The following is a 22,642-nucleotide window of genomic DNA, read 5'->3' on the forward strand; positions in this document are numbered from 1 at the left end:
TCTTTTGTTGTGTGAAGACTTCATATTATTTAAAAAAAAATATATATATATATATATATATATATATATATAGATTTAGACTTTCAAAAAAATATGAGTTTTCATCTGTAGCTTTTTCATGTATATAGCTATGTATAGTGTTTTGGGAGCAAATGAATATGATATTTCTGAAATCAAATGAACCTTGTGATGTTGATGCATCTTGTGATAATAATACAGGCATGTTTAGTCAGAAAGCAGTATGAGTGCAAAATTAGTTTGACGTATTTTTAACTATTTTTGCATTTAATTTTATTGCTGTTGCATATTTGGATCATTTTCTAGAAAAATGTGTGTTGTAATAAATGAAAGTGAAAGTGAAGTGACGTGTGACCGAGTATGGTGACCCATACTCAGAATTTGTGCTTTGCATTTAACCCATCCAAATGCACACACACACAGTAGTGAACACACACGGAGCAGTGGGCAGCCATATTGCTGCGGCCCCCGGGGAGCAGTTGGGGGTTCAGTGCCTTGCTCAAGGGTCTCACCTCAGTCGTGGTATTGAAGGTGGAAGAGAGCGCTGGTTATTCACTACCCCCACCGACAATTCCTGCCGGACCTGAGACTCGAACCTGCAGCTCAACCTGTTGCAGGAACTACAACAAGAATGCATTTTGGTTACAAGTCCGACTCTCTAACCAACAATCCTAACCACTAAACGACCAGGGAAAGGCTAAATGCATGATTTGGTACAGTAGGCCTATATGTCAATAAATGACCTCCTTTTTGGACAGAAATATTTAAAGCCAAATTAACATGAAATATAGACCCACATTTTTTGTAGTCATTCACAAATTTTGGACTGGATTTTGTTGGTTTGTGCAGTGGCAAGATCAGACGTGCATTGCCACACAGCTCACAGCTCTGAGGGAATGCTGGTTGTAACTAACACTGAATATGATTTGTAAACATTCATACTTTCTCACATTTTTTTTTTCTCCTGGATGAATAAAAATGCACAATAAAACCACGCCATTTAGCAATTTCTGAAGAGCATCGAGAGCCATCTTCTCTCAAACTCAGGGAGAGACATTGAGGCAGCTGTCAGCCCTTTTTCATTTTTGTATAAAATAAAGAAATCAATAATTCTTTCAAGCCAGTTCAGGGAACAATCGCTAAGATGTCCTGTCACTCTCTGATTGTGTTTATGTAGACCATGAGTGCTGTTTTTATCCTCTCCCTAGGTCTTCTTTAAAAAAAAAAAAAAGAGGAAGAATCTTTACCTTTGACAGCATAATTTAAAAGCCTGTATTTTAGACTTCTAGTTTAAGGTCTCGCCAAACGACTCTGTATCAGCATTGACATTTTATACAGAACAGATTGATTGTCAAGATCTTCTCAGTGTTGCTGAATTGTTCCTTTCTTTTTAAACTGATGCAGCCAACCTGCTTGCTCTATCACCATTAATAAACAAAATGGTGACCGTAGACCCTCTAGCAATTATAAAACGTTAATATGACTTCTTTGTCTCAATGTACTGAAATCTTTGTTACAGAAATGTATTATTTGTGAGATAAATCACAGACTATAGTAGTTAAGCTGTAAGGTACAAAATGCTGTGCTGCCTGCAACCTTTGGAATATGGTTGAAACAGCTGAAATGATATGGACTGATTAGAATTCAACACTGGAATTATCCTTTTAATTGTAGAATAAAACAGCACGATTTTAAAGGTCATGGCCAAAAGCTCTATGTTCACTTAATTTTAAGTTTTTATATAAATTGGTGAACACATTCCAGAAGTTTGATCAACATAATTGACCAATGATTTTCTCAGTAGTAATTATCCTTATGTTTGCTAGACATTAGAAATCACTTGTGGGGATATATTCATACTTCACTTCATTAACCATTGCAAAGAGAGAAGGTGATGTATAAGGCAACAAAATGGCAATGCTATTGTTAGCTTTGCAGGTGTTTGAGTAGTGTCCTAGCAACCAAATTGCATAGGGTAAACAATGCTGTACATTTCTAGCATTTTGCAGGTGTACAATTATCAACAGAAAGAACCATTTCCAAGTTGCAAGTTCAACAGAGTTCAATGGAACTTGAGCCCATATTTGGCTAACAATGCTTTTGGGAAACACACTTCAGGCCTGTCTGATTGGCGCCAATGCATTTTGTGTTACATTAATTACTTAAATTATGAAGAACGATGGATTGGAGTTGTGTACTTTGCGTTATTACTAAGCCTTTTGTATGCATATGTTTTCAATGGTTTTCAAAAGGGTTTTCAAGCTTTGGCAAAATATCGAAATATCAGTTTGCAACGTGACAACATGCAATGTAGTTCAAATGATGGAGGTGCAAGGTGCTATCGATTCATCATACTATGGTGGTTAAGCAGCAAGTTAGGTCATTGTATGGGAAAGCCATAATGTTTGCACCTTTTTGGGGGAATTAACAAAATTCAAATTACTTACAGTGTCTCTGCATGTTAAATTAATTTTTACTGACTCTCATGTTCAAAATATTCCACACCGTCTTTCTTCTGTGGAACACAAAAGGAAATTTAGAATGGCAGTTTCAATCCCCTCTCACTTTCATTGTATTTAAAAAAAAAAAAAAAAATGCATTGAAAGTGAATGGTGACTGAGGCTGTCATTCTGCATAACATCTCCTTTTGTGTTCCACTGAAGAAAGAAAGACATACGGGTTTGGAACAACATGAGGGGGAGTACATGAAGGCACAATTGTCAATTTTGAGTGAATTATCTCTTCAGTATGATATTTAAGAAGGTAACATTGAAAAAAAATAAAAATACACCAATCACATTTAAAGATGGGACAGAATATAGATTAGAATAATGCCTCTTAAATAGACTATTTGAAAAAAAAAAAAAGGAAATTGTTGATAATAGGGTCGTCCTAATTAAGCTTCATTTTTTTCCCCCTTCTCCTTCCAGCAATCTCTCCTTGAATCCAATTTTCTTTCTGCTGCCTTCCTTTCTGTGCTCACATCAAATGAACATGCAACCGTTTCCTTTGCACCATACATGGCAGAACTTCTCAAAGACTCGCATATCTTGAATTAAACAAAATTATTTAATTGCACCTTCATCTCTGCTTCTGCAATCAGCCTTACATGTGTAGCCATGGAATAGAATTGAGAGTGATGACCGACAATTTAAACTTCTTTTAATACGATTACTCTCTGAGTCAGCCTCATGTGGATAGGGCCATTCTGCTCTGGGCTTTTTAACCCGTGGTGTTTGTCATGACCTCTCTTTTATTCCTGTAGGTCATCAAGCTGGCGTTTGAAGAGTTTGATCTAGAGCGAGCATACGATACGTTAACAGTGGGTGACGGAGGGAAGATAGGTGATGCTCGAAGAGTACTTTATGTGTGAGTATAGAGCAAAAAAGATTCGGACCCACTTTATGTTAAGTGGCCTTAACAACTACACTCTAAAAAAAAAAGGTTCTTCAGCGGTTCTTTGGAGTGGTTAAGGTGCTATATAGCACCTGTAAAAATAGGTGCTAAATAGCACTAAAAGTGGTTCCCCTATGATTACGAGCCAAAGAACCGCTTTTAGTGCTATATAGCACCTGTAAAAATAGGTGCTAAATAGCACTAAAAGTGGTTCCCCTATGATTACGAGCCAAAGAACCGCTTTTAGTGCTATATAGCACCTGTAAAAATAGGTGCTAAATAGCACTAAAAGTGGTTCCCCTATGATTACGAGCCAAAGAACCGCTTTTAGTGCTATATAGCACCTGTAAAAATAGGTGCTAAATAGCACTAAAAGTGGTTCCCCTATGATTACGAGCCAAAGAACCGCTTTTAGTGCTATATAGCACCTGTAAAAATAGGTGCTAAATAGCACTAAAAGTGGTTCCCCTATGATTACGAGCCAAAGAACCGCTTTTAGTGCTATATAGCACCTGTAAAAATAGGTGCTAAATAGCACTAAAAGTGGTTCCCCTATGATTACGAGCCAAAGAACCGCTTTTAGTGCTATATAGCACCTGTAAAAATAGGTGCTAAATAGCACTAAAAGTGGTTCCCCTATGATTACGAGCCAAAGAACCGCTTTTAGTGCTATATAGCACCATTTTTTTTTAGAGTGTATGTACTTACATATAAATTAATAATTTGGTACAATGCACTTATTGTGTACGTTGTACTTATATTTTAAAAATACCTGCATGTAATTACATCTGTAATTAATTTCTGTAATTACATTTATAATTACACAGTTGACCCATCCCTTACACCTTAACCCACCCTTAAACCTACCCATACCACCAAACCTGTCCCTAACCTTACCCGTTTCCCACCTCAATAGCAGCAAAAGTGTTTTGCAATACAATATGAACACAATAAGTACAGTGTACTTAATTTTTTGATGTAAGTACATAGTAGTTAAGGCCACTTAATATAAAGTGGGGCCAAAGATTCTTATGTTAAACTTTGAACAGACATGTGCTTCTATTCACAAATGCCTCCATGACTTATTTTCTTTCAAGAGTAACCACCACATGAAAAAGGCACTTATGTATAAGGTTTCATGGCTCTATATGAATACACAAATCAAAGAATAAAATTTGATTTTGTGCATCTATTCTAGTCTCACGGGATCCAGCGTGCCCGATTTGATTGTGAGTATGAGCAACCAGATGTGGCTCCATCTGCAATCTGATGACACGATCGGATCACAAGGTTTCAAGGCTGTATATGAAGGTATGCAATGTTTGGAAACACCTTCTGGTTTTCGCGTTCTTAAGGTCATTTCCACTGACTGTAAGAGTGATGAAACAAGACTGTAATCGGTCACCTTTTTCTTCTTTTCCAAGAAATATCAATGTGTTATTTATTTCCTTTTTACAGTGAAAATGTATGCTTTGGTGAATTCCGGTTGTTAAAGCGTACCAGTTTCAAAACAGCATGCAAATCAAAGGCAAATGGAGCAGCATATGTGCTGTGCAGACATGTTTTAAAAGCTTGCGTGAAATATTCTACCTGCCGCTCACCCTGCAGGAGAATAGCATCAAAGCAAGTCAGATCTGAGGCATGTATTTACATATACACAGATAAACCGATAAAATTTGCTACAGAAACAGCCATTTCTTATTCGCAGGTAAACATGTTACACCATTATCAAATTATCAGCTCAAGAACTGAGCTCTTGACAGTGTGGTGAAAATGCTTCTTTTTACATCCTGTTCTAAATTAATAAATATTATTAAAGTATTTTATCAGCTAATGAAAATGTTTCTATTTTGCATTCATTTCATATTTAATACATTTTTGTTGCAAATTATATAGTGAAAATGTTTTTATTTTACATTATTTTTTAATTTATTTATTTATTGATACAAATGAAACATTTTCTGTTAAATTGTTTTCTAATTTAATTCCAATATATTTTGTCACAAATGACATTATCAGTATAATAATTTGAGTCAAAAAGTAAAATTATTCACATGATCAATGTAACCAAGAAATTTTGGACGTAGAAATAGAATATTTATTTTTTATTATATGCCATAACTGTTTTTGTTTGTTTGCTTTATGTTTATGAATATTTCCAGATTAAAATTTTATGTATAATTGTTTGAGTACAGAGTGGATTTCCTTAAATATAATGAGAGTACACTTTAATTTATTTCAGCATGATGAAGTAGACTTTTTATTTTGTGTTTATCTATTCCCTTTGTTTCTTCCTTTTTTAACCCCGTAACTTGTTTTTCAAAAGCATGCTGTTTAATACCTTGAAATAGAGTTTTTCCCTAGCCACTCTTCACTCTAAACTGTAACCTCACAATTGAGCATTTCTCACTGTCTGGATAGCCCAGCACAATGACACAAACCCAATTAACTTTGTGTAAACCCAATTTCACACTTGTGCTTCTAGTCACGTTGTCATGTTTGACAACATTTCCACCGGGACCCACTGGTGGGACACTTTTTGTTTGAGGCTGTGTAGATGTCAAACTCTAATTCATCATTTCATACGTACCTTTAAAGGTTCTTAGATTGGCAAAGGATTGTTTTCCCCTCAACGGAAATTATAAACTTTACAGAAATAGTGGTCACCAACAATAAGCAGACAGCCCAAAGGACCATGTCAAAGTACATGATTAAACCCAAACCTCTAAAGAGTTAAATTAATAGTTCACGAAATACTTCATAAAACGAAAACCGGTCATTATTTGCAAATTTCATTCCAAACCGATAAGCTAAAATTCAGTGTCATTGCTCACTGACAAATTTAAATCTTTCCCTTCACAATTCCTAAATCTCATTATTTTGGTATCAATCATTTCTAATTGTCAGTATTGAATGCCTTCTATTTCTTGTCTGTTCCACACCAAACTATAGCATGAAAACAAGGAATATGGAGAACAAGTCATATGGATTACTTTATACCTGCAAACTAAAAGAAAAAAAAAAAAACTTGCCTTAAAAAATGCAAAAAAACAAAACAAAACAAAAAAAATCCTATAGGGTTCCAACACATGTATGTTGTAAATAACATATAGATGTGATACTAAGTGAGGAAGCATAACTAATGAAGATTTTATTTATTTGGTGAACTGTTCCCCCAGCAGGTTCTAACACTAGAAGCAGGTTCTAACACTATTTGCAGGTGAATAATTCCGTTTTTTTTTTGTTTATTTTGTTTTTTTTAAGGATGGATATATTAGGGGGAAAAAACCATGATAGAATGCCCATAAAATAAATAACATGATTTAATATATTTTAAATAGGAAAATGCTTGAGTACTTACCAGAGAACCTAAACAAAAGTGAACTTTGAAAAAACTATTTTACACTTAATTGCACAGAAAATGTCACAGAATTGCTTTTCCATTTAACAAATTAAACATGCCCATTCTTTTTTTTTTTCGCTTTTCCATTCCATTTCCGGCTATTACATTGAATTTATTACACTTTTTTTTCCAGTGTCTAAGGAACACGATGACTTGTCCTGGCAAATTTGACATTTTTGTCAATAGGACACACAATAGATTTTTTTGGTCTAGAGCTTAAGCAAAGTAAACACATTAGCTTAATGGTGTGTTAACAGTGTTAAAAACCCCATACAAAAAGATATGCAACAGAGCATTTCTATAACTGCTAATGTTCCCGGTAGCCTTCCTGTGCATTATTTATTAACACTGTTGCTTGTAAGAGCTGTTTGCTTTGATGAGTTGGCAGTCCTAACACGATAGCCTACCATTCTTGTGGATTCTTAAACTAATCGCCTGTGGCAGCACTGAAGGTATTTAGCGTGCTCTTAACACCTTGTAGAGCTTGTGGAATCTGCCGCAAGTGGGAAACTCATCCCCTGTAGATTATCGGCTGGCTGGGTCAATAGAGCACTTGCTGCTGAGCTGACACCATAGTTGTTAACATAAAAATGAACTCTTCCTGAACATCATTCGTTTGTCACTCTCATTTTATACTGCCTTCCAAAAAATTTCCTGGAAATACACAGCCTAGCTCAGGAGTTCTCACAAATCAAAAATGTGTCGAAGGACTGTTCTGATACTGTCAAGGACGGCACAGAAAAAGTAATGCTAAATGCAAGTGATAAAATGCAACTAACAATATAAATATATTAGGATAGCAGCATAAATAGGTTTATCAGCATCTGAATGTTTGAATATGTTTCCCGCATTTTTGTTGTTGATGTCGAAGAAATTCTAGATACATTAAAAAATGAAAATCGTTTTCCTCTTTAGTTGAGGCAATGTTTCTTCTATATTGTTGGGCTTATGTAGTTCATGTTAATGTTAATATATTTCAGCAAGCACTTTTTTGCTTACTTTTGTACAATAAACGTTCTCGGTTCTATTTTGAGTTGGCACTTGAGGTTTCAATGTAAAATCCAATTCCCACAAAATCCAAAACATGTTTAAATTAAATAAATCATGTACTCTTGTTTTCCACAGAAATTGAGAAAGGTGGATGTGGAGACCCAGGAGTCCCTGCATATGGAAAGCGAACTGGGGACCATTTTTTACACGGTGATGTGCTGACCTTTGAGTGTCAGGCTGCTTTTGAGTTGGTCGGCGAGAGGACAATATCATGCCAGCAAAATAACCAGTGGTCTGGAAACAAACCCAGCTGCGTCTGTAAGAGTCATTTTCTGAAATGCATGATTATAATTAACATGTTGGCATTTAGAATGATTAATGTATCGCCTCTGTAAAAGCATGACATCTAGATTAGGGGCAGCTATGAAGCCGAATGGCAGCCATCCATGCTAGCAATTCCCAGGTTTGCTCTATGAGAGGTCAATTATCATATTTCTGTTTCTGGAACTTGTTACTGTCTCTTTCTCTCTCAAGAGGAATGCACTGTGTGTGTTTGTTTGACTACACATGTCTGGATATATGCCCAATCTACAAAAAAATATTATATAATATCTATCAATCGGTAATGATCCAAATTTACATAAACATGGTGCCGCTCTGCACCCGTTTTTGAACACACAAACTGAAATACAAACACAACTGTAGTGAATTCGCCCCTCAATCTGTCATGCAATGGCATTTTTCTTTAGTACTGAGGTAAGAGGGAGCAGTGCCTCATTAATGTTTTTGTTGTTAAAATGAAAACCTCTTAAATAGATTTTTTTTTCCTGATAAAGCTCAGATTATGAGTTAATTTCAGACTATAAATTAATTCCTTGACATGCCATCATTTCTGCACCATGCAAAGACCTCATTATCATGATCTATGTGAATCCTCTTTTCTCTCATCTTTTTTTACAGACATAATAGCATTCCTGATAATGTATCCATTGTGGATGAAAATAAATATTGTAACCTTTGCAATGGAATTATATATATTTGTCTTCATCTCCACAGTCTCCTGCTTCTTCAATTTCACCACTCCGTCAGGCATCATCCTCTCGCCAAGCTACCCAGAGGAATACGGAAACAACATGAACTGTGTGTGGCTCATTATAGCTGAGCCAGGCAATCGGATCCATCTCATTTTCAGCGATTTTGAGTTGGAGCCCCAGTTTGACTATCTCATTGTGAAAGACGATGGGATGCCGGAACCCACCACATTTGGAACGTTCTCTGGGAAGGACGTACCCTCACAGATCGCTAGCAATGGGCATATAATGCGCTTGGAGTTCCAGTCGGACCACTCAAACACGGGAAAGGGGTTTAATATCACCTACACAAGTAAATGCAATATCAATATTATGTTGTTTATTATTTTGTAAGGGTGAAGTGTCCAATTTTTGCACCACTAGGAGTACAAATAATGTAGCTGTGTTGGGCTGGTTGGCATACTCAAGTAGAGTATGGTTTGATAATGACAGAGCCACTTTGTTTTAACTTTTCAGGGAAATCTTCCTACAAATTGCTTATAAGGCAATATATCTGCATATTAAACTGGGATATTACGAAGTCTCTTACAAGGCAAGTCAGTTCACTCGGCAGCCATCTTGGGCAGCTTTTTTCAGTCATGCAAGTATAGCTCGTTTCTAATTGAATGGGGAAATACCAAATGTCAAAAAAGTATTTGACAAACTCAGATTTCAATACCATATATTGTATATTTTAGGTCCAGCCCATTGTGCATGTGCAGTGTTAATGAACAGATGAGCCCAAGTTTCACATAAAGACCAGGCAGTGACTTTGCAGATTGGCAGTTGGCTCTTTTATTTGGAAGGCAAGATCTGCCATATTGTTCACTTTTAAACTGCTGGTGTCCTGGTCATACATTTCATATGTAATTGTGTGATTGTTTTGTGTTTATGTAGAAATTATATATTTCAGTCAGTCTGAGAGACATTTGAATAATTTTCTCTCAGGGGTTATTTTTATATGTTTGCAGTATGCAGCTTGTTACAAGGTTTAAATCAGAGTAATATATTTGAAGTTGAATAGATTCATTTGTAATTTTGACTGTTTAAGGTGGAGGATATTATGGTGCAATTCCAACACCTTTCATTAGGCATATCTCCATTGTGAAAAATGCCATACTTCATACTTGCATTTTGACCTTTAGTACAACTTTCACGGGGTTCCATTTTTACAGCAACAAGCTTTGGATTTCTTCCTCTATGAAACCCAGTGAGCTGCCTACGTAGGCAGCATATTAAAAGACAGACTCTACCAAAAAGTAGGCAGAATGATTAAGATACTTTCTTTTGAACAAATTCTAAAGTAGCATCATATGTATGTCATTTTATACACGGGAATTGTGAGCCTTCCTCTAGCTTGTCATTTAACATTTTGCTAGCTTGTTTTGCCCTCTCTGGAATGTAACTTTGATACCAGTGTAGTGTTCATGACGCTTAACTGGTACAGCATGTCCTAGCAATGCCAAGGTCATGGTTTGATTCCTAGGAAACACATTTACTGATGAAACACATGCTTTGGATTGCCTTAAAGGCATCTGCTAAGTGTATAAATGTAGCTTTGCTCTTCATTAACAATACCCTAATTTCGCTGTACTTTCTATAGTGACAATAAATAATCTTGAATCTTGAATAAATATAGTTAGACTGTTAGAATGCCATTAGGGATACTTCAAGTCAGTGAGCTTAATAGCTGAAACCAAACATATTTACATTTTTAGTGAATAGATGTAACTGTGACCGAGATCTGTGTTGGCACGTCTATGTGGGAACAAAATGGGGCGGTAGATGGAATCAGTAGTTCGAGGCAATGTCAGTGTCAGTGGATTGTGTGGTTTGATATCTCAACAGTACTGCTTCAGTAATGGTGTGTCATTGTCTCAGAAAGAAGTAGACATGTTTCCCAAAGTGTCGCTGGAGCAACTGTCAGGCATGGCCGTGAGAACAATGAGGCTGTCATTTGGGAATGGGGTAGAGCTGCGTACATGCCCTAAGCCCTGGCCCAAGATCTCCATGCATTAGCCATCACACTTTCACAGGGGCCTTGCAGACAGATGTGTTCACCAAATGAAAACACTAAAATAGCTTTGCAGGATCCTCTGCTTCTGCGAGTGCACATATTAAATAATTGAAGCTTCCACACTGACATCTGTGATGCATGTGCGACACATATGTGAGCTGTCTGCAGAGTTGTGTTAAGGGAAAACAGAGATTTGACAAAAATCTTCAAGCCATCTCGAGTGTGTCTCAAACCACTGTATGGCAGAAAAAATAGAGGGTTTAGAAACAAAGGCTGAACGCTCTCTGTTGACGTTTATCCATGTACCGCCTCAGAATCTGCGGATTTATTTTTCATGGGAAATTGTAACTGTTAATGTAAAGTTAAGTAAGGAATAATTGATGAAGGACTAATGGATTATGAAAATGAATGCACACCCAATGATGGTAGTGCTGCCATGACACAAATTGAATTGTGCATTAAATGTTTTCATTGATTTTAAATAATTCAACTGTCTGGAGGCAACTATTCCAGTTCTACCAAGGTGGTCATATGTACATTTGATTTTGTCTCAAGACATTCTTCAGGTTTTGGCCCCTTGAAATACTCAATTACTTCATAGCAGTGCAGATACAGAAAATTAATTATGTAACACCTATGGATGTTTGTCAACCAATCAGAATCAAGCATTCAACCATACCATAAAACAAAGTAAATTAATGCATCGTTGATGTAATTATACTGTAATGCATGTTGTAATGGAAAATCTCGACAAACTGCTTTTGCCTCTACATCAGAGCATAACTTTACAACACATTGTAACATTCAAAGATAATCCAGACTTTGTAGAATCCGCTGAACCTAATTAAATGTTTCCAAAGTGACATTTTAAATGAATATTGTTACGTTTATGCCTTGCATTGCATGGTGTCCAACCCAGGCTCATGAGAAGTCATACCAATTTCCAGAAGATGGCGAAATCGTAAGAATACGCTGACCCAAACCTAAAGCTAAACCATAAACCCAAAACACTAAACCTAACCATGATGATAACACTCAAAGATGCACAAAACTATAGAATTTGTACATTTTTGTATAATCAAAGTTGTACAATGTCATACAATTTCACATCTTGTACAATTTATTAGAAATTGAGTTGCCATCAGAGTGTGTAGCTATGAATATTAGCTTTGTTTACACTCATTGCGTTATGTCTGTTTCCATGCTAAATTCAACCGTACAGGTGTACAGGTCATTCATACAAACTTATGTAATTCAAACAACAGTGTATATCCAGACGTATTTGTCCCTTCTTGATGGCATCATTCAAACACATGCTATCATCTGAAGATTAGCGAGGCTGCTATATACAGTATGTTTAAGATTTAGTGCCATCATGTGTGCTAGCATTGTTTTCGCACACGTGTGTTGCCGATTCTCAAAATGAGGTCAAAGTCTAGTGAAGTTTTGGTGCTGCACAGGTAATTGTCACTTCTGCAACATTTCCCTTATGAAACTGGGCATTCTGGGTAAGATTAGTTGTGTTAGTTGTTCCTTAAAAGATAGTTATAGTTCACTTCATTGAAGGTTAGGTACTCTTAATGAATGTTAAGTGCTGGTATCTTCTCAGGCAAGAGCAGGCATGACCTAGAATAAGTATTATATGCTTCAGCAATGATTATACTTTTATCCTGTGTCCGTAGCTTTTGGTCAAAATGAATGTCACGACCCTGGTATTCCCATCAACGGGCAGCGCTTTGGAGAGCACTTCTTACTGGGCAGCTCAGTGCTCTTCACGTGTGATGAGGGCTTTATCAAAACCCATGGATCCGAATCCATCACCTGTGTCATCCAGGATGGAAATGTAGTGTGGAATGCGGCTGTCCCCCGGTGTGAAGGTGAGAGAGGTTTTAGACTTTGCTCTTCTGCACCTTTTCTGAAGGTGCTGCTGGGATTTGTGAGATGGGCTGCTGTTGACATTCTATTTTTCTGCACTCTCACTGTCCCAGCTCCATGTGGCGGACATCTAACGGCTCCCATGGGGGTCGTACTGTCCCCTGGCTGGCCCGGATACTACAAAGATTCCCTCAACTGCGAATGGGTGATTGAAGCCAGAAAGGATCATGCCATCAAGATATCTTTTGACAGGTATTGATTTGTTTAGGGGATTTTTTTTTTCTTTGTGAATTCATAGCATGTGAAACCCCTGGACACCCATCCCTTTCCCCTTTCTGGAAACCCTGGCAACATTCTCTTAAGTACAGGTTCTCACTCTTACAATTTTGTTTGTTAACCTTCCAGTTTAATCTCCCTCATTAGAGTGATTCTGCTAAAGACTTGGGTCGTAAGCAGATGTTCCGCTCTTTCCGATTTCCTGTGCAGGTTTCAGACGGAGGTTAATTACGACACGCTGGAGATTCGGGATGGGCCCTCCAACTCGTCGCCTTTGATCGGGGAGTACCATGGCACTCAGGCCCCCCACTTCCTCATCAGCACCGGCAATTACATGTACCTGCTCTTTACTACCGACAACAGCCGTTCCAGTGAAGGCTTCCAGATCCGCTATGAGAGTGAGTCAGCTTCTCATCTTTGCTCTGCAGTGATTTAAATGCACAGATCTTGGGTTTTCACACTCCACGGTAGGTGGTTCTGCAATATTCCAAATTTTGGCTGCACACGCTCTCTGGTGCATGTAATGTAATTGGAATGGCTTCTCCAGGGTTACAATCAGATATAGTTTTCTAGTTGCCTAAAAAATATTTAGAGAAGCCTGACATGTGTGTGCTAGCATCACATGACCAATATCAACATTCAGAGGCAATAGCTAACTTTAAGAGAGGTGAAGAACCACTGTGAATAATTAAATTAATCCGAAAATAAAGTTTGTTTTCTTTTTGAATATGTGTGGTGGTGGTGGTGGGTTTGTAAATTAGAGTGCAATTAGAGTTTAATGTCCCGCTGACACAAGGCCTGTTTGTTTGTTAGTGCAATCTCAACAGATCGACCAATCATTATTGTTAAAAGCATATTTTAGTGCTCTTGTAGTTATTGTCGGCTTGTTAACAGGGATTAGCCAGAAAAAGCCAACATCGGATTTGGCATCTGTTTTAGTGGATCCCCCACAGGCATACAGAGGAAAAAAATAAATAAAATAAAAAAGTTAATAAATTGTAAATCGGTCATGTAACAAAGAACGGATTAACCACTACTAGCATGAAAGCCTTTTGAATACTTTATATTTCAAATTTATTGTTAAAGGTGGAGCATGCAGTTTTTGTGCTACTAGTGTCACATAGCGGAATAACAAAAAAAAGAAAGTATATTTTCAAACAGCCTTTGCAAGCGCCCCTTTTACTCATCACGACTCCCCTCCCCACGCCTCCTTAACTTGAAGTTTAGCTTACCTGTCGAGAAGAAACTCTACAAGTTCTTCATCTCGACTGAATCCCAAACATTCCATCAATTATTCAATTTTGTAAAAACACCACCTATGTTCACCCTTGTTTTACCACATTGTCTGTCTCTGTGTATTTTGGCAAGTCTTCAAATTTTGGGTTACCGACTAAACACTCTCTGGCTCAGCCTGCTACAGTAGCCCTGCCCCAGACTCTCACTACTGGGTGTGCAGAGGTATGCAAATGCATAAAATAAACAGGCAGGTAGAATATTTATTTATTTATTTATTTAAAATGTGCACACCCTTAAACTCAAATGGCAAAGGACATTTGAATATAACTGTTTAATATTCAAGACAGTTAAAGGACAATTTTGCTGATTTTCAACCAGCTTTATAATGTTATAATATAGCTTTATAATATAAATGTCAGTATTATATGTGACCCTGGAGCACAAAACCAGTCTTAAGTCGCTGGGGTGTATTTGTAGCAATAGCCAAAAATACATTGTATGGGTCAAAATTATTGATTTTTCTTTTATGCCAAAAATCATTAGGATATTAAGTAACTATCATGTTCCATGAAGATATTTTGTAAATTTCCTACTGTAAATATATTAAAACTTAATTTTTGATTAGTAATATGCATTGCTAAGGACTTCATTTGGACAACTTTAAAGGCGATTTTCTCAGTATTTTGATTTTTTTGCACCCTCAGATTCCAGATTTTCAAATAGTTGTATCTCTGCCAAATATTGTCCTATTCTAACAAACCACACATCATTGGAAAGCTTATGTATTCAGCTTTCAGATGATGTATGAATCTCAATTTCGAAAAATTGACCCTTATGACTGGTTTTGTGGTCCAGGGTAACATATGTAAATGAACAGTGTTATCATGTTACCTGCACCTAGATCTCCCGGATTGTTTGTCAGCTTTTGTGGAAACTACAGATCGTACTTCAGCAATTTTTGTATCTCCGCTCTCGGATAGTTGGTTTGATCCCAGAGCATTATGAATGTTGAAGTTTCCTTACCTGTTTTGACAAAAGGGAACACCACAGCCTCTTTTCTCCATTTTCTTTAGTCACGTAGCACCGATTAAATAAATGAATAAAAATAGCCTTTCTACTGTATAGACAAGTTTTATTAACCCTCTACAGCACAGCGTTGCCCTCTTTTCTTAAGCCCCATGTTCAGTACATGTTTCTTTAAATGACTGCAACCAATTGAAATGGTCAAAAAGTATCAAAGAACAGTCCAATAAGGTGTGGGAGTCACTATCAAGCACAATTTGAAGATGGGACTTCTTTTTCTGACACATGGTCACAGGAGCACATGGTGTGAGAAGGCGGCAAGATTATTTGCTTTAGTAAACTTATTTAAAATGACATGAACTGTACATAAAAATAAGTGCATGTGCATGAAGGTGTAGAGAAGACCTTTGTCAGGTCTTATGAAGTTTTTATTTTGTATTTTTTTTATTTTGCATGTTCAGAAATGCAGTTGTCAAATTTTTATTTTTGTTGTCTTAGGGCAACATTGTGTGATAAGGGATAAGGAAGCAGGGGTCCACAGCTCCCATCCCTAACCAGGAGGGTTCCTGGGTGCACAGGGACACCCAAAGTGATGTGCAAAAAGTGTAACGCACACCTCTGTTTCACAGCAGAGAAGAAGTGCTTTTTGAAGTTTCACACGGAGTGAAATCTTATAACATGAACTACATGAGATGAAACAACACTCTACATGATATAAACCTATGCCTGTATCAAACCCAATATATCAATGTGTTTCAAGTGTTTTTCCCTTTTTACTTATTGATTTCTTGACATTTTTGAAAAAAAAAAAGATTTGTGATTTTATATTGCTCTCTGAGCATTGTCTTATGATATAATTTTTAGCATGTACCATCAAAATGTGTGCAGAAGTGGGTTAAAAGCCCATATATTTAATGAAAAATCAAGTGTAATATTAATGTTATAAATAATTTATAGTATCTAGAAAAAGTAAAACCTGAAGTTGTAGCATTTTTATAATCAGTTTGTCCAATGGAGATGTCTTATCGTGGCACAAAGGCACACAGATGTAAATGAACAGAAATCAATCTTCCCTGCAAACAAAATCAAATTATCAATGATCAAATTCTTATTTCAAAAACAGAACTGTTAATAAATTAAGCGCTTTACAAATTGACAAATGAACAGACATAGTTGACATTATTGTTATGTTATATGTTGTTATATTATGTTATGTTTAAAAATAGAGATAAAATATGGAGATAAAGATAAAAGATTTAAAAATGCTAAATCATTTCTTTTGTAGACTTTGCATAAATAATGGCTATTTATTTATTTATTTTCAGCCATTTAAAAAAAAAAAAATGTTATGCCATTGGTTGGTCCCACATGTGATTTTTCACCTGCCAGTTATAAGAACTGGCAACCAGAAATACTGTCTAGGACCTATAATATGGAAGAGAGGTGGGTGCTCCTTATGTAGTTTACTAATTTGTTTGTTGGTTTGTTGGTTGCACCCCGCTGCTCATGTGCAGTATCGATTGGAGTGTTAAATACACCAGTCCTTGTTCCAAACCCTTATAATTAACAAATTTAGCACCGCTTATAGCACATATCCATGTGCCTGCTTGTTTTGTATTATTGCAGCTATACAAATAGATTTGTTTGTAAAATTGAAAGTTATCACTTTTTACCCCCATGAGCTTAACTGAAAAATGCAAATGATATCTTTATAAAAACTAAATGACTTGACAAATAGTCTCCAGTTGCTCTTTTTCAGCAATAATTTAACATATTTATTATAATGTAATGTGCTGCAGTAGAGACGGAAGAATGAGAAATGTGGGCAAGAGGCAAGATGATTCTCAAATGATATTCACGACTCCCAATAAATTACCTGCCATTATGACTGATATACATGAAACTCATTCGTGTCAAAGTGTTCCCATTTTTCATTCTTTATAGATGGCTATCAGAGGTTTATCAGTGGCCACAAAATAGATCTGAATGCATGTGAAACTAACAGGTGGAAATATTCCTCAGAAGTCAGCCTCTGAGGAGAAACAGTTTAGAAAAACAGTGCTGTCAGCTTTTCCGAATGGTATTCAAAATATAGAAGAGGTAAGTAGAAATAAAAATGTACTGGTTCAAGGAAGGGAGACCACTTGGGGAATGGTATCTGCTGATTTATACTTTGTAAAGTGCTTCCGACACCATCCTCCTTTCAATTTAGACCTTGAAGGTGAAATTCTTTTTTTTTATTTTTTGTTTGTTTTGTTCCTTCCACACAGGTATTATGATGGAAACAGATTCCTGTTTAGATCCAGGTATCCCGGTGAATGGGAAAAGGCACGGGAACAATTTCGCCATCGGCTCCAGAGTGACGTTCAGCTGCGATCAAGGCTATACTCTGAGCGATAATGAACCCATTGTGTGTGTGAAATTCTTTTTTTTAATTTTTTGTTTGTTTTGTTCCTTCCACACAGGTATTATGATGGAAACAGATTTCTGTTTAGATCCAGGTATCCCGGTGAATGGGAAAAGGCACGGGAACAATTTCGCCATCGGCTCCAGAGTGACGTTCAGCTGCGATCAAGGCTATACTCTGAGCGATAATGAACCCATTGTGTGTGAGAGAAACCATCAGTGGAACCATGCACTGCCCAGCTGTGACGGTAGGCCATGTTGCGCTCTCTCGATTCTAGTCATGTACAAGAGTATCAGCTCCTCACTACCACCCAAAGATGCCTAAAAACTGGACCCTGGTGTCAGCTTGCACTCTATGTTTTAAGCACCCAGGTGTTTCGTTTGGGGAAAACTTTGGAGGCCCCTGAAAATCAGGGGCCCGAGGGCATTGGTCCAACCCTTCTAGGCTGCATTACATTTTTATCAGAGGGGAAAGGGTAAGCCCTCTTAACACTCCTCCGAGATTTGAGTTCATGCATTTTTGATTAGGGGAGAGGTGACTGGCATGCGCTGTTTCATAGATAACATTAAATGGAGGGGGAAAAGGACAGGGAAGTAGGAACATATAATGGAAGTCCTTAGCCAGATATCTACAGGAGAGCGCTCTATAAAGCTGTTTATCTTATTTGCTTTCCGATTACAGGGATTGAAGTAAACAAAGTGTTTTCCAGTAAGACCAATCAGGCTGTTGCCTGCCTCTTCCAGAATTCCCAATGCTTTCTTATGCCTGCATCGTATCAGCTCCGTGTGTTTGCTCAGACTTTGATTCAGCTTGACGGGCTCTCACCAGATCCTGACCTTCATTACAGACAGGACAGATACTCCCCATCTGTTTGCCGGAATGTAAATGCATGTTCATAAAAGATTACACGTTTCCTTCCTGTCCTGTCAGGCTGATTATTATTATTAAATGGAGAGTTCAGACTTAAAATTCTGATTTGTCGAGCCACATTCGGAGCCATTTTAACATGCTGGTTAATGCACTACACTGATCGGCCACAGCATTAAAACCACTGGCAAGTGAAGTGAATAACATTGATTATATTGTTACAGTGGCATCTTTCAAGAGGTGGCATATACTGTATTAGGCAGAAAGTGAAGAGTGGGTTCTTGAGTGACTTTGGCTTGGGTTAAATAGTCATGGCTATTTGACTGGGTCAGAGCATCTCCAAAAGTGGAAAGTCTTCTGGGGTGTTCCCTGTATGCAGTGGTTAGTACCTACCAAAAGTTGCGAAGAAGGACAACCGGTGAACCAGCATCAGGGTCGTGGGCTCAGTGATGCACATTGGGACCGAAGGTTAGTTCGTCTGGTCCTATCACACAGGCGGCCATGAAGACCAGTCAGACCACAGACCAGTTCCCATGAAAACCCCTGTCCATCCCCAAAAGCACATACAATGGGCATGTGAGCATCAGAACTGGACCTTGGAGCAATGCAAGAAGGTTGCCTGGTCTGATGAATCGTGTTTTATTTTAGATCAGTTGCATGGCCGGATGCGTGTGTCATTTACCTGGGCAAGAGTTGTCATACATGTTATTAGACAGGTGGTTTTAATGTTGTGGCTGCTCAGTGTATATTAAGTTGCTGCATTGCTTGGCAACCACAAACAACCTGCACTGGAGACCAAACAGCAATAGCCCACTTCAGGCATTGCATTGCAGTGATTATACCATTGTTAAAAGGGTTTTAGGCACTCCGGTGTGCCTGAAGGCCTTTTCGCACCAAACATGAATATTTGCTGCAAATGTCTGAACAACATTATTAACAACGATACATTCCTAGTAGTGATTACTCTAAAAAGTGTATGTGTGGGGTGGGGGGTAGGATTATTAAACTTAATATCATGAATATTAACTAGGTGATGCAACCTTTAGCCAACTAAGTAAAGCTGTTTTGCTTAACCGACAATCAGCGCCAATCAATTAAAATCTCAACTGCTGTTCATGAACTCTCCAAGTTTAAAGGGGTCATATGATGCGATTTCAAGTTTTCCTTTCTTATTGGAGTGTTACAAGCTGTTTGTGAATAGATACGATCCCTAAAGTTGCAAAGACTAAAGTCTCAAACCCAAAGCGATATTCTTTATAAAAGTTAAGACTAGTCCACTCCCTCCTAAAACGCCTCGTTTAAACACGCCCCCACATGTCTACGTCACTGTGTGGGAAGATTTGCATAACACTGCCGAAATGTTCACGCAAAGAAAGAAGGCATAACTTTTATCTTTAGTTATGTTGTATGCATTGGTTAGTTTACCTTATGAAAAGTTGTGCTAATTTTGGGATAGACCGACTTCAGATTTAATAAGCCAGAATTATAATTTGATGAAGAGATTTAATGGGCCGTTTAAGGACAAAATGCTGAAGCTCAAAATGTGTGTCCTGTCATAACCTGCACCGTATGATTTATTTCGATAAAAGCAGGATGATGAGCATGGCTCAAGGACACATTCAGTATTCTGTTATGATGTCTGTCTTACAGCTCTGGTGCTTAAGCTCTTTTTTAACTGCCTCTATTGACAGACGTTCTCCAGTCTGAAAATTGTCTCAGTTGTTACATCTCCTTTTGATCTTCTTACAAGTATTTTCCCTATATACAATGTCAACCTCTTATTAGTTAGTGTATCTTTAAACTCTGTTACTTTTCATGTAGAAACATCTCTATTTCCATGTTTTGCATCTATCATCTTGTAGTTTCACTACAAAGAGAGGAAGCTTTGCAAGTTTTATTCTGATATTTACTTATGTAACAACTATTTTACATGTTCTAGGTATTGTTTGTCAAGTGTTTGACCCAGATACCAACAATTTGCAACACCCTGGCAACCAGCCAAAACACCCTTGCAACTATATAGTAAAATGCTGAAACCACTCAGAACTTTTTAGCAACTGCATAGCAACGCCCTGGCACCACCAGCTATATCTAGTTAAGCTTGAAGCAAAATAATTATTGATGAAGGATGTACTTCAAGGCTAGATTTACTCTTTTTCAGGGAAAGCAGGCCATTCAAACATGAGTTATTTCTGCTATTGCTTTTCCAGCTTTGTGTGGGGGCTATATCTATGGAAAAACTGGAACGGTTCTTTCCCCTGGTTTTCCGGATTTCTACCCAAACTCTCTGAACTGCACTTGGACGATAGAAGTGTCCCATGGGAAAGGTAAGACAAAAGAACAGGTCACAGCCACAAGAGCTGCACATACTGTTGAAACTGATAACAGTTTGAGGCACAGTGATTTTACCCATGAGATTCCTTTCTGTGCCCTTTGAAATTACCCTTGGTAACGAATTTAAGATACACATTCTCTACATTTTATTACTCAGCACCATGTCGGGCAAATGCGATTCTGTTTCGATCAGTATTACGTTCCCTCTGAAGGCTTCTCAGTGGGTTGTGAGGTTGAAACGGAGATTTTGCTTGTGACTGACGGCCCTAATCTCATCTGAAACTCCCCAGGAGTGCAGCTTCTCTTCCACACGTTCCACCTGGAGGACTCCCATGATTACCTGCTCATTACCGAGGACGGCAGCTTCACCGAGCCGGTGGCCAGGCTCACGGGCTCCGTCCTGCCACCCTCCATCAAAGCAGGCCTGTTTGGCAACTTCAGCGTCCAGCTACGCTTCGTCTCGGACTTCTCCATGTCATACGAGGGCTTCAATATCACCTTCTCAGGTGAGGGCATCACTCATTCTGTTCATTAATGTGTGCTTGAAGGCACGGTTGTCATGGTGCTTACTCTAACCCATGCTTTGCTAAGCAGTCTGGAGGTTTAAGAGTTATTATGACTTTGTGCTGCAGAGTACAGCTTGGAGCCGTGCGAGGACCCGGGAGTACCCGCATACAGCAGGAGGGTGGGCTTTCAGTTTGGGGTCGGTGACTCCCTGGTCTTTTCCTGTTTTGCGGGCTACCGTTTGGAAGGCGAGAGTAAGATCACTTGCTTGGGTGGAGGGAGGAGAGTATGGAGTGCAGCCCTGCCCAGATGTGTGGGTAGGTGGACATATGATTTAATTTATTATTCTCAAACATCAACGTGTTTATTAAAGGGATAGTTCTCCCAAAAATTAAAATTCCGACATAATTTACTCACGCTCATGTCATTCCATATTCTTAAGACCTTTGTTCATCTTTGGAACATATTAATATATTTTTCATATATTTTGTCCTAAAAGTAATCCATATGAATCAAGCAATTTAATCCAAGTGTTTTGAAAAAGCATGATTGCTTTGTATGATTTATATGTATTACTTCTATGTCTTTTTGAAGCTTGTAAATGCTGATTACATAGACTTTTAAAGGATGGACAAAAAATATGACAGAATACTAAAATCCAAAGATAAAAGTCTTATGGGTTGGAAATTATATATATATGGCATGTCAAGATGCTGATTAGACAGCATGATTATTGCACAGGTGTGCCTTAGGCTGGCCACAATAAAAGGCCACTCTAAAATGTGCAGTTTTACTGTATTGGGGGGTCCGGGGGGGTCCGAAAACCAGTCAGTATCTGGTGTGACCACCATTTGCCTCACGCAGTGCAACACAGTTGATCAGGTTATTGATTGTGGCCTGTGGAATGTTGGTCCACTCCTCTTCAATGGCTGTGCGAAGTTGCTGGATATTGGCAGGAACTGGAACACGCTGTCGTATACGCCGATCCAGAGCATCCCAAACATGCTCAATGGGTGACATGTCCGGTGAGTATGCTGGCCATGCAAGAACTGGGATGTTTTCAGCCTCCAGGAATTGTGTACAGATCCTTGCAACATAGGGCCGTGCATTGTCATGCTGCAACATGAGGTGATGGCCTCAGGATCTCGTCACGGTATCTCTGTGCATTCAAAATGCCATCAATAAAATGCACCTGTGTTCGTTGTCCATAACATACGCCTGCCCAT

General features: G+C 38.0%; 1 protein-coding gene across 1 annotated transcript in view; it reads left to right on the forward strand.

Moving 5' to 3' along the window:
- Positions 1-22,642, forward strand: part of LOC107660234 (CUB and sushi domain-containing protein 1-like) — a 411,890-nt gene that overhangs the window by 231,435 nt on the left and 157,813 nt on the right. The window contains exons 11-21 of the mRNA XM_016449502.1: positions 3,284-3,387; positions 4,613-4,725; positions 7,943-8,125; positions 8,864-9,190; positions 12,577-12,771; positions 12,883-13,021; positions 13,256-13,443; positions 17,770-17,958; positions 20,789-20,905; positions 21,203-21,418; positions 21,545-21,733. Of these exons, the coding sequence (XP_016304988.1) occupies positions 3,284-3,387; positions 4,613-4,725; positions 7,943-8,125; positions 8,864-9,190; positions 12,577-12,771; positions 12,883-13,021; positions 13,256-13,443; positions 17,770-17,958; positions 20,789-20,905; positions 21,203-21,418; positions 21,545-21,733 (1,960 nt within the window). The remainder of the gene's footprint in view (positions 1-3,283; positions 3,388-4,612; positions 4,726-7,942; positions 8,126-8,863; positions 9,191-12,576; positions 12,772-12,882; positions 13,022-13,255; positions 13,444-17,769; positions 17,959-20,788; positions 20,906-21,202; positions 21,419-21,544; positions 21,734-22,642) is intronic.

This window comes from Sinocyclocheilus anshuiensis, unplaced genomic scaffold (genome assembly GCF_001515605.1).
Source record: "Sinocyclocheilus anshuiensis isolate Anshui unplaced genomic scaffold, SAMN03320099.WGS_v1.1 scaffold475, whole genome shotgun sequence".
Classification (NCBI taxonomy): Eukaryota; Metazoa; Chordata; class Actinopteri; order Cypriniformes; family Cyprinidae; genus Sinocyclocheilus; species Sinocyclocheilus anshuiensis.